Source organism: Lemur catta, chromosome 15 (assembly GCF_020740605.2).
Source record: "Lemur catta isolate mLemCat1 chromosome 15, mLemCat1.pri, whole genome shotgun sequence".
Lineage (NCBI taxonomy): Eukaryota > Metazoa > Chordata > Mammalia > Primates > Lemuridae > Lemur > Lemur catta.
This window is the reverse complement of record NC_059142.1, coordinates 37,564,640-37,576,750: the sequence shown is the minus strand read 5'-3', so window position 1 is coordinate 37,576,750 and position 12,111 is coordinate 37,564,640. Positions and strand designations below refer to the sequence as shown.

The window sequence follows — 12,111 nt, the reverse complement described above, 5'->3', positions numbered from 1 at the left end:
TGCCTGGAGCCTACTGTCTGCAGGAAAGACTTCTACAGTAGAGTGGATGCTAGGGTCAAAGCGCTTACCCTTAGATGACCACCAACCTTCCATATCAGGACACCCCATTACCTCCCCCACCCCCTTCCCCTGAAAGAGGTATCTCAGCACAGTTATTTACAAAGATTTATTACAGCTTACAGCACGGAAGGGGTTCAGGCCTGGAGTCAGGGAAGAAGGGGAAGGAGGCAGAGCAGCTGGGGGACAAGGAGAACCTGGCTGTCCCCACCGTGTGCCCCCCAAGGATATATACTAGGCGGCATTCCCGGCATCAAAGCACGAACAAAACGCAACAAAGCAGCCTCTGCCAGTCCATCTTCCAGGCACCCACGAAGAGCAGGGGAAATAGGGGAAGATTTCCAAAATGTTGAGGCTGTGGAGAAGGATGCCTGAGTCCTGGGGCCTGGTACAAGCCAGTGAGGAGAGGGGTGATGACTTGGCATCTCCCATAGGAGAGGAGATGGAGGTGGAACTAAGTTCTCAGTATCTTCTTTCCCCAGATCTTAGGGTCCTGCCCTGTGGGTCTCCTGAGCCCAGGGGAGAGGATCTGGGGAGTAGAATTGTGAAGGGCAAATCCTTGTTCCTGGTTTCCTGGATTTTCCAGTGTGGGCTCTCACATCCCACCTCCCACTGGGTGAATGGGGGAATGACTGGCAGGGGAAGACATCAGGCAGCAAGTGCCCAGGTTCTCTGGGCATCAGCCATAGGTGGGCAAACAAGCAAACACAGACCAGCCTTAGTCTTCTATAAGTCAGAAGCCGCAGCCCTAGCGGGTGAGAGGAAGGATACAGAATAGGGTGGGGACAGAGTGGGTTTCTGGGGAACAGTGATGCCCCCTCCACTTCCTCCTGGGAGATGCAGGGCTGGGTGCCTATGTGCCAGGCTCAGGTGGGGCAGGGCGCTGAGGCTCCTCCCCTGGCTCTGCAAGGCAAGCAGAGAGGGACTCAGGGCCTGGCCCCACCCACTAAGCTCCCTGCCCTGCTGTCCCCGTCCCATGCTCTCAAGCCTCACCACTTAGTGCTGGGTCTTCCACTTGGTCCTCAGAGCTGCCATCTCTCTGGGACTCATCCAGAGGGGGTGGGCGCTCCCAGGGCCCCTCCAGACCCTGGCCACAGGCTGTCTTCTGCCCAGCTGAGGACAGGAAAGAAGGGATAAAAACGCAGGCTCTGAGTAACCATCTCACTGTCCTGGAGCATGAGCTAAGTCTCTCTGATGGCTGAGGCTAAGCTTCTGTGAGGGCATCATGGCACAGTGGAGAGATCACTGGACTAGGACAGCTCTTCCAGTGACTAGCTGTATGGCTTAGATGAGTCAGTGGGTGCCTTTCTGAAGCAGATGGCAAGAGGGAAGTTGTGTAGATTACCTTAAACAAAATAATAGTTAATTCTCTGCCCAGCTGAGCACTGGCACCCAGAAGCCAGTCAGCAGTGGTGGTGGTGAATATTGCTCTGTGATAGGCTTGTCATTTGGCCCAGTGCCCTGATGCTTTTCCTGAGGGAACAGTCTGCTCTCATCTCCTTTCCACCTTCTCTGGGGGGTCTTGGTGGGAACTGACTCAACTCTTCCAGCTCCCCCATTGCTGGCAGCAAAGCTGGAGCTTTTGCTCCCATGGCCTATGGCCTCATTGCCAGCAATGCAGACAGGAAGCCCAGACTGTTTTGTTTTGCGTGGAAGGACTGATCACGTCAAGCAGAAGTGCTCAACTGTTCGTTATTCCCATAAATAATGGGACGAAAAAGTTTAATGTGTACCAGGAGGGGTAGATGTGGCACAGCCTTCCATGACTAGGCATGGAAGGACAACCATGGGAGACAGTGAAATTTCTGCCTAGAAATTCTCTGGGCTTTGGGACCTTCCGTGGAGTTTTTTGGATCTGGGGCCTCTGGCTCTGAGGCCTTCTGTGTAGGTATTAGGCCCCTCCCTGGCCCCTGTCTTCCAGGCAGCTGAGGTTGGAGGTGCAGAGGACCACATTGGTTCTTGAATCCTGGAGTCCGCATCTAGACACTAGAGGGCACCCTCTCACCCCATCCTAGGAAGGAAAGTGAGGGAGAAACAGTCCTGGGCAGGGCAAATCAGCCAGCCCTCTGCATCCTGGCAGAGACCACATCCCAGATTCAGAAGCGCAGGCAGTGGGCATGTTGGACTCTCTCGATCGTCTACCCCTGAGTGTCCTCACACCCCCTCACTACCATAGATGAGAAGTCTTTTTTGGGGTCTAGCCTCAAACCTCATGTGTCTTTGGCCTTAATTCTTAGGGCAGAGAGGAATTATTATGGAAGACCTGGTTGGGAGAGGGACTGAGCCAACGATGGAGGAAGCCCATGTCTCAGGCAGGGCTAGTGTGAGGCATCCTGTGGAGTGAGAGAGGACTGGGAGCCCCAGTGTTGTCACTGCAGTCTGCGTGTGTGAGAAACCGAACCGAGAGGGGTTGTCTCAGGATACTTAGGGACCCACACCTAACCCATGGTGGTGGGATGCACACATCACAGTCCCTTCAGCTTACCAAACACCCTGCTGCCCTTCAGGATTTCAGCCTGGCTGTCTTCTTCCTCCTCCTCTTCTTCGTCATCCTCCTCCTCCTCCTCGTCTTCCTCTCTTGGATAACCCAGCTCCCGCAGCTCCCCCAGCTCATCCTCCTCCTCTGAGGCCTGGTTCTCATTCAAGTTGCTGATGGACTGCAGGTGAGACTCAGCAATGCGCTGCACGGCTGGCACAGAGGGGACCCAGGGAGGCAAGTGTCAGCAGAGGTAGCCCATGGATCTCCAGAGATCACTCCCTCAGGGGCCCAAGTTCAAAGGCCAAAGGATACAGGGCAGTCTACTGCGGAGTCAGACCACGGCAGAAGCAACAGAGAGTAGACTAGATCATGTTTGGCTCCTAAGCGATCCCAAGATGCTGGTCCCCTGGAGGCTGGCACCAGGCAGCTCCCCAACACCATGGGGCACCAGGCTGGGCAAGACCAGGAGGGCACAGCAGCAGCTTAACATTCCCTGGCTGCAGAGCTCAATTTGCCAAGAACCCAGCACTAGAGACAGCGTCTACCAGCTTCAAGCCCGGGCAGAGGGCACAGGGCCTGTGGGCCGGGACCTGGGGATTTGCCCCTTGCCATTTCTGGGGGAGTGCCCAGCCTGAGTAGGGCTCACTGCTCACCCTGATCCTGCCTCCCATGCTGTGCACAGTCACCGCCCCCGGCACGGCCCAGTCATAGGTGCCAATCTGCACAGTCCTGCCCAGGCTCCGAGGGGTAGGAACAATTCTGAGGCTGAGGACATCATAGTCTGCAGCCAGTGGAGTCTGTGCCTGGGGATGCGGCCTGCTCAGATGCGGCCCCTACAATCTTGACCCACATCCCCAAACTCCCAGCTCCCTCCGCGGTGACCTAGAAAGCACCCCCAACCCCCGCCAAAAGACCTGCTTGGATAGAGATAGGAAGGGAACAGTGTGGGCAGCTGGAGAGAAGTTTCCAAAAGATGGAAAGGAGCAGGGGGTCAGGAGAAAGGGGCAGGGCTGAGGGTTCTGGGGATGGCAGGGGAGGGGACACTGTGAGGTCAGGCTGCAGGAGCTGGTGGGATTCTAGAGCATATGGGACACAAGCCACAGACAAGATGCTGACAAGGGGTGGGTAGGGTTGCCGCAACTCCTCCTTAGTCTGCCACCAGCCCCTCCCCTCAGAAGTCCCAGAGGGGTAGGTCCAGGCTGGAAACCTCCAGTACAGTGAGCAGGGCACCGCACTCCTGCCAACTCGGGGACAGGCACAGAGGGTGCATTGTGTGTGCCTGCTGCCCCGCCCTGCCCCCAGCTCCCTGCCCAGTGCCTCCTGCTGGCTCTGGGCAAGCCACCCAGGCAATAAAAGTGCAATAAATCTCCTTGCCCTGGCCTTGGGGACGCGGCAAATCTTCATCCTGAGCCAAGTGTGAGAGCTCCAGCCTTGAAGCACCCCCGCCAAGACCTCGTGTCATCCACCTCCCTCGAGGGCCCTCGACTCTTCCCCTACAAACCCCTACCCTGCTAGACGCTTCCTTCGCTCAGATGGGCTGAAGTCTACAAAACAGTGTCCTCCTGGTACAGAGGGTCTTCAAGGGTTGGTAGGGAGATAACTGAGGAGAGGAGTGGCAGCTTGGACAGCTGCCCTCTCCCCGGGGGAGGAGAGGTCAGTTCCTAAGCCACAGTGAAACAATGGGTGTGTGCAGCGCCTGGTGCCTGTGAGCCTCCCTCGCCTTGCCTCCTTCGTGCCTCACGGGGCTCTCTGGGGTCTCTCCCTCACCCCTCCCAGGCTGTCTCCATCTCTGGGGCCCTGGAAACCCCCCCAAGTCTCCCTTTCTAAGTTTGAAGGTCCTCAGCACAGACCCCAGACTGCCCACCCGTCTCCTGACCCCTTCCCACTGCCCTACCTCTGCTCACCTGGACTCTCCTAAGCTGTAACCCAAAGCGGCAGTGGGGTGGGGACACACTTTGGGCCGCTGCAGGGGACTGGGAAGCACCCTGCCCTAACCTCCTCCCCGGGCCTGCCTCCCCAGGCTTGCAGTCAGGAGCCCAGCTCTTTGCCTCACAGCCACCCAGCCTCTCCCCAGCCCAGGGTGGGGAGGAGAGGACTTCTTATATCGTCTCCTGAGATGTCACCTCCTCCCTCATGGCTGCTTTGGGGCCCTTCCACACATCCTACAGGTAGGACGTCCGTCCGGGTGCTGAACCACACTGCCCACTTGCTGCAGCTGTGCCCCTTCATTTGCCTGTCCTGGAGGAACAGAAAGAACCTCTGCCCTTCTCTCCTCACCTCCCAGCCTCTCCTCTCTGCTCCCAACCCTGGCAGGCGGACTGACAGGTGCACCTGTTGACCTTGGCTCGAGCTGGGAACTTATTAAACCCAGTTCCAAGGGAGCTCTCAGCACACCCTTCAGGTCCCAACCCCGTGGGAGGAAGGGGGCTGGCCAGGCAGGAAGAGCCTCAGGCAGGTGTCGGGGTGGAGGTGTGTATGCACCTAGGGCTCAGTTAAGGAAGAGGCCCTCCACGGTCCAGTCTGCAGTCCTTCCCCTTCAAGTGTATCTCCCAAGCTCCCCAGCTAGAAACCAAGTCTAGGTTGGTCCTAAAGCCCCCTCTGACTCACACCGCCTCCTCTTTGCACACCTTCTTCCCTCCCCCTCCAATGCCCTTGCCTGTCTGTTAAATTCTTGTGAGCCTTCAAATCCAGGCTTCACATCCTGCCCTTGGTGGAGTCTCCATGAGCCTTTGAGGCCAAGGACCCCAGGAGGGCAGGGACCAATCTTACCCATCTTCTTCTGCCCAGTGCCCACCAGTGAGAGCTGGCACATGCTAGGTGTTCCATAAGGGTGTGCAAAAGGAATGACTTGCCTTTTAATGCAGAAAGGAAAAGCAGGGAAGAGCCCAGTGTGCAGATCTGTGCGAATGGGCAGGGAGAGCAGGGTGCAGCCCCAGGAGATGACTAGGGGGTGGGAGGTGGTCTGGCAGAGGGGAGGTGCGGACTGAGTCTCTTTCCCATGGCTGCTGGTTACTGCAGACCAGCCGTCTCTTTTCTTTCACCCCCACAACCTGATGTTAGGGCCCACAGCTGCCCTTTCCAGCCTCTGGGCTCCTTGTGTTTTGCAAGGCCAGATTAAGAAAGAATTGGTCTTTAAATTGGGGTTGTGTTGCACAAAACAATCCCTCACCATGGACAAAAGCTCAGCATTTCACCTCCCTCCCCCGGTGTCAGCCCAGTTCCAGGGATCAAGGTGACAGCCAGATGGATGGGTGCAGGGTAGTACCTTTCAGTGAGGGGGGTGTGTAGGCACAGGGATTGGATCTCTTCGACTTGAGGTGGTGCCCCTCTCCTGAAGCTCTCTGCCAGGGAAGTGCCAGGTTAAATGGGCTCACCAGCGGCCCCTTCCCTTCACCCTCCCTCCATTCCATCGCCCCCATGGCAACCCAAGCAGACTGGTCTAGCTTCTGCTAATGTTCCTGCACCTTGCCTGAGCTCTCCACCCTGTTGCCCTGGGAGGGTCCCCATAAGTCATGGTTCAGGGCAGGACCCTACGTGCTGGAGGTTCCACCGGAATCTGAGCAGAGGAAGATCTGCTGATGGCATCCGGGAATCAGGCACTCTCAGAGGAGATGCTGATTGATATGCTAATGTGTCCTCCAGGGTGGCAGCCTGTGTTGGTTGCTTGGCACTGCAGGCACTAGCCCACCCCTCCCCAAATGGCCCAGGCATCCCTCCTTCCCATTGCCCCAGGAAACTCACCTGGTGGGGGGAGGCCTCCTCCTCTGAGGGAGGCCACCATACCAAAACGAGAGAGGAGAAGAAGAGGAGAGAGAGAGAGAGAAAGAATCCAAGTTACTTTCCCCAAAGTCTCAATCTTCGGGTAAAAGGAAAGTGTGCCCTTTCCCTCCTGGTGTTGGGAGGTGCCATGTTGATAAATGAGCCCAGTAGAGTTGGGCTCCCAGAACTTGTCCGCTCCCCAGGCTTTAGCTCTGTCTCCTACTCAAGGGACTTTTGCAGGGCCACCAGGAAGGCGACAGAGTTAGGGTGGAGCCAGGGCTTGGAGGGCAGGGAAGGGGCCCTACCTGGTGAGGAGTGCTCTGAGAGCCGGAACAGCATGGCAGGGGTTGGTCTCCGGCGCCGGATCTAAGAAGATTGGGGGGTGGGGGGGACAGGATAGACACCTGCAGCCCACCCCCACCCCCAGGCAGCAGGGAACAAACAGTGCTTTGGAGTCCCCAGGGAACCTTTCAATCAAAGACTGTCAGAGCTGAAAGGAGCTCTGTAGCTCACCCAACCCCCTCATTTTATGGAGGTGAAAACCCAAGGCTCAGAGAGGTTCTGCAATGTGCTCAAGGCCACACAGCACACGAAGTCCAAAGGAGAAGAAAAACCCCAGTTACTGACTCCCATGGCCGTCCCACTCCATGGCTACTCCAGAGCAGACATCTCCTTTTCTCTCTTCTCCCACCAGGAACCTTCCTCTCCCCAGTTTCTGAAGACACAGACCTTGGGAGCCAAAGCTGGCTTGGCTATAGCTCCAGCTGCCAGGGATGGGACATCTGGGAAAGATGCCCCATGGGCCGTGGTACCCACATGGCCCTGCCCACCTAAGGTCAGCTCAAGGGTTCCAAAGAAACTGGATCCAGCTGCAGAGGGAAGCTGAACCCGGGCACATCCAATTTCACCCTGAGACCCTGAGCAAAGGGACCTGGGGGTGTCTCTGGGGCTTGAGACTGGGCCCCTCTGGCAGTCTCTGTCAGGCTGTAGAACTTGTCACCCAGCCCTTGTGAAAAATGAAAGCTGCCCTCCTTGGTACGAGCCAACCTGAATGGCGATGGCACTGAGCACTCCCAGCAACTGCCCCCCCATCAGCATGGCAATCAGACCAGCTGTAGGTTAATTAGGTCCCCTTTGAGCTCCAGGGAAATGCACAAAGAGAACCAGGTGAGTGAAGCTGAAACTGCCACCTCCCCCTGCCAAGCTCCCGCTGCCCTCCAGACCAAAAGCTGCTCAGGCCCAGGACTCAACCATCCACCCCATCTCCCCCCAAAATAGGGTTTGGCCCCATTCTCACTGCTCTGTTGGGAGTCAGCTGCGTCTCAGCAACAAGTGACCCCCGCTGGGCCGTGGGGAGCGGAGCCTTCTGTCACAACCTACCCGCCCCCACCTTCTGAGGCCTCCCAGCCCCCAGGAAGGCTCTCCCTAGGACTCAGTGGTCTGTGGGAAGAGGTCTGGCTTCTGTAATGACTGGTCGCCTCTCCCTTTTTGGGACCTGACAGCAGAAAGAGGTCAGAACAAGGTTCTGGGGACCCCAGCCTAGGCACACACGGTGCGCCTAGAGAGACGCGGGGCTGTGGGGTAGGGGGCTTCCAACTCCTGCTGTGTTACAGGGTCAGGGATGTTTCTCCCGTCTGACAGGGGCGGAGTGGTCCTGGGGGCAGCCTAGGGAAAGGGGCTAGCCTAGCGGGACTGCGCAGGGTCTAAGGGACAGTCCCCGCTCCCCGGGCGGCCTGGGACCCCCCCTGATCCCGGACGCTCGCTGCCGGGACTTCTCCGGCCCCAGGGATCAGAAGGGAGGCCCGGGGAAAAAAGTTGTACGAGTCTCCCGCGAACTTCGCGCGCGGCCCCGCGCCCCCGCGCCCCCGCCGTGGCCGAGGCAGAGCCCGGCTGCCCTTCCGCCCCCGCCCCGGCCAGTCCGCGCGGCAGCGCCCCGCAGCACAGAGCAGCCCGCGGGGTGCGTTGGGGGCGCTGCCCGGGCGGGGCGCGGCCCCCTTACCATCTCCACCTGGCGGGGGTCGAGCTGGCTGGGGGGCGCGGGCACCGAGAACTGGATCTTCTTGCGGTCCTTGGGGTCCATGGCGGCGGCGCTGGCGGCGGGGCTGGGGCTCGGGGTCTCGGCTGCGGTCCCTGCTCGGCTCCCCCGCGCTGCTCGGGGCGCCGCGCTGCCGGCGGGCTGTGTGTGGCGAGGAGGAGGAGGAGGGCTGTTCACGCACGGATAAAAATACCGCGCTCGGCGAGGGGAGGGCGCGCGCGGGGAGGAGGGGTCGCCTGCTGGGCCGGGCTGGGCGCGCCCCCCGCTCCCTCCGGGCCCGCCGGCCGCGCTCGCTCAGGGCCTCGGGCCCCTGGCGCCTCCGGCCCGGGGGCTCTGTGTCCCTCCCCTCCTTCCCTCGCTCTCTCGGAGCGGCTCCGAGTGTCTCTGCGAGCCCCTTGGCTCCGCTTCTCCCGCCCTTCCCTTATCTCCCTCCCTCTGCCTCTCCCCTCCGTGCGTCCCCGTCTCTGCTGGGCTCACCCCTCTGGTCCCAGCCTTGGGGTCCTCAGCCCGTCCCCTCGGCGTGGGACTGGCGCCCGGGTGCTTGGAGGGAGGGCTCAGGAGAAAGTGGCCAATAAGCACCAAGAATCGTGCTCTCCCGGGGCTGGGAGGGTGGGGGAGTGCGAGCCAAGGCCGGGCTGGGGGCCCCCTGCGGTTTCCCCAGAACTTGAAGCTGCATTATTGATGGAGTCCAGCAGAGAGGCTAAAGCGGGCAGGAGGGGGGGGGCAGGACTCCAGCTTTAACCACTTCATGGCCCTGGTACTTGGAGTTTCTCGGAGGCTGTGAGGTCGTGGAGAGAGTGCCAACATGTCACGCTGTGAATGGGGGTGTCCTAGAAATGGAGTGAGTGTGAGCGAGTTGTGTGTGGGAGGACACGTGTCAGTCATCATGGCAGGGAGTGTGTGCAAGTGCGTGCCAGGGGCCCTGTGGTGCCCATAGCTGGGGGGCCCGGTGTGGTGTGAGTGTGAGTCTGTGTGAGTAAGTGTGTCAGAGTGTCAAGGATGCGGGTGTGAGTGGCAGGGTGTGGGAGGACTGCGTGTGTGCGGGGGAGGGTGTGGGTGTGGGGGAGGATGTCAGAGGCTGTCAAGGTGATGGGCAGGCGTGTGCCAGCTTGCAGGCGGGTGGGGGCTCCGTACCCACAGCTCGAGCCACACAGCAGACAGGGTATGAGGTTGTGAATGTGTGAGCACTCCTGGGGGGGAGAAGGGAGATGTGTCCCTGCCATGATGTTCCCTGGATTCACGTGTCTCCTGCCTTTTCTCCCCAGATCTATTGGTGGGGGGCAGAGCCAGCCCAGAGTTGGGGGGGCTTGGGGACTCACTGTACACGTGCCATCACGTGTGTGAGTTTGGTGCATTGGAACAGAGCTGGGGAGAGAGGGGCGTGTGCTCCTTTCTGAGGTGTGAGCCTCTCTCCCTCCAGAGGTGTGTGTGTGTCTCTGGAGCCGGGAGAGAGGAGGAGAAGCCCTGTGGCTGGAATGTCCCTGTGTGTCTGTCCAGGCTCTAGGTGTCTTTGCAGGAGCTGGGGTTTCCTCTGCGGTGTGTGAGGGTCTGAAAGCCTCTCTCTGGTGCCGAGAGAGGGTACTCATGTGTACATACGCATGTGTCTTCCTGGGGCTCTGTTGGTATTGGTGTCTTCTCTCCTGGTCACTCTCAGGCCTGGAACAGCCAAGAGCCCTCCCTACCCCCCAACTCCCCCAGCAGCTTTTCCATCCCTTGGTGGAGTGAGAGGCTGGAGGAATGTTATGGAAACAGGGTCAGGGCCCACACTGGGGGTGAGGGACCTGGGCCCTGAGCGGCAGGAGGGGCAGAACTTTGCTCATGGGAGTGGGATGTCCGGGACACTCAGCTCCACATCTGCCAGTGCCAGGCCTGGCTCAAGTTCCTGAGTGTTTGTTGACTTACATACTTGTTAGGAAACAGCCGGATGCCAGGTTGCTGGCGCAGGGGTGTGGGCATCTCTGGCAGCCCCTGGCTTGGCCCAGAGCCCCTCTTCCCAATGGGGCATGGTGGGGAGTGGCAAAGGACAGTTTGGCAATGCCATGGGAGGGTGAATGAGGAAGTCTGGAAAGTAAGAAGGGGCACAGGAAGGGCATGGCCCAGGCAGTAACCTGAACAGTCACTGGGCAAAGGTGGGCCAAGGGGCCTGTGGCTTCCGGAGCTGGGGGGCATGGGGAAGGATAGTTGGGTGGGATGAAGGGGACAGAGGAGAGCTGGGTAGGTGATGAGAGGACAGGAACAGGAAGACATCACCACCAGTGGCACCTCAGAGCCCATCAGAGCCGAGAAGGTCTTGGGGAACATGGCAGCTGAGACTCATTTGACCAGAAGGGCTTTTTTATGGAGGATCTGCCAAAAGTATTGGAGCTCTAGGAGACTGGCACCAGGAAAGATTTCCCTGATGCTGGGCAGGGGCAGCTAAGAAGGGAGATGAGAGCAGAGAATCTTCCCTCTCCCCTAGGACTGGAAGATGGGGTCTTTGGGGGTGGAGGGAGGGTCTCTGCCCTCTGCTCCCAGCCTTTGCCTGGGCAACCACACCTCTGGCCGCTAAACCCTGGGGCCAAGAGGTGTAGACAGAGGGACAGACACAAGGGACAGACAGGAAGAAGGAAGGACATATGACAGAGAATGCACAGAGACAGGAGGTGAGAGAGAGATAAAGGGGGAGGTAGGAGAAAGCAAAAAGAGAAAACATGTGAAAGACGGAGAGACAAAGGCAGGCAGAGAGAGGAGAAAGCTCATGACGGAGAGAGGCAGGAGACAGAGATGGAGAGAGAGTAAAAATAGCTCAGCATTAAGATAATTGCAGCTCACAGCTCTGCCCTCCGTTAGGAATTAAATGAGGTTTTATTACTTTGATTTTTCTCTCCTGGATCCTACGCGACTTCTCAAGAACTTGGGGAAAAGTTTTTCAGGTGGGCGGCCAGGTGGTGGGGGCTGCGTGGGCGACAGAGGAAGGGAAGGGGACTTCTGGGAGCTGGGGGGGCTCAGGCAGGGAGTGGGGAGGGGCTGTCGAGGACAGTGGAGCCCAGCAAGGGCTGGAGGAGGTGGCCAGGACCAGGCACATGGGAGGGGGGTGCACTGAGGATCAAGGGGCCAGGATGACCTCCATTCACTTCGACTTAGGATTAATCATATGCAAATGAGATGTAAAAATAATATGCCACTCCTTGGTTATTATTCTTGAGTTAGAAACACAGGCGGTTGGGTCCAAGGAACAAATTCAAGACCTTGTTTGACTTACCTCTGATTAAACTATGGGTCTTCCTGCTTGGACCGACAAAAAAAGTTTATGATAGGGTGTCCATTGTGTGTCAGGCCTGAGCACACTGCTTTGAGGCGTGTCCTTCCCACCATTTATCCTTGTCCTATGCCTGCCACACCACCTGGCATACCGAGGCACTACATTCACCTCCTCTGAGAGGTAAGTTTGGGAGGGTGGTGCGAGGCCTCTGCCCCCTTTTTGAGAGGTGGGTAGAAGAGACGCTCGGGAACATTCCCTTCCTTTCCCCAGGCAAGATGTGGACACATGGACAGAACATAAACTGGGGAGTTTCACAGCCCTCGGTAGGAATTTCAGGTCTGTAACTTACTGTGTGAACTTGGACAAATTTCTTAGCTTCTCTGTGTCTCAGTTTCCTTACGTTTCAAAGCCGCCCCCCTCCGCGCGGTGTGACTATTAAATGGGATAAAATTTAATAATGCTCCCAGCCCAGGGCAGGGGACCTCGACAAAGGTTCAGGCCTCCCTGGAGCTTTAGGGATGCAGTTCTAAAACGAGCCAG

General features: G+C 58.5%; 1 protein-coding gene across 1 annotated transcript; it reads right to left on the bottom strand.

Annotated features, from left to right (window-relative positions):
* Positions 1 to 151: 151 nt before the first annotated feature.
* PPP1R1B (protein phosphatase 1 regulatory inhibitor subunit 1B) lies at positions 152 to 8,858 on the bottom strand. The gene is made up of 8 exons (XM_045526377.1): positions 8,808 to 8,858; positions 8,295 to 8,471; positions 6,601 to 6,661; positions 6,278 to 6,300; positions 5,802 to 5,877; positions 2,543 to 2,746; positions 1,051 to 1,170; positions 152 to 960 (listed from the first exon to the last, which is right to left on the bottom strand). The coding sequence occupies exons 2-8, from the start codon at positions 8,373 to 8,375 to the stop codon at positions 911 to 913; spliced, it is 615 nt and encodes a 204-aa protein (XP_045382333.1). The 5' UTR covers positions 8,376 to 8,471; positions 8,808 to 8,858; the 3' UTR covers positions 152 to 910.
* Between the last annotated feature and the right edge of the window lie 3,253 nt (positions 8,859 to 12,111).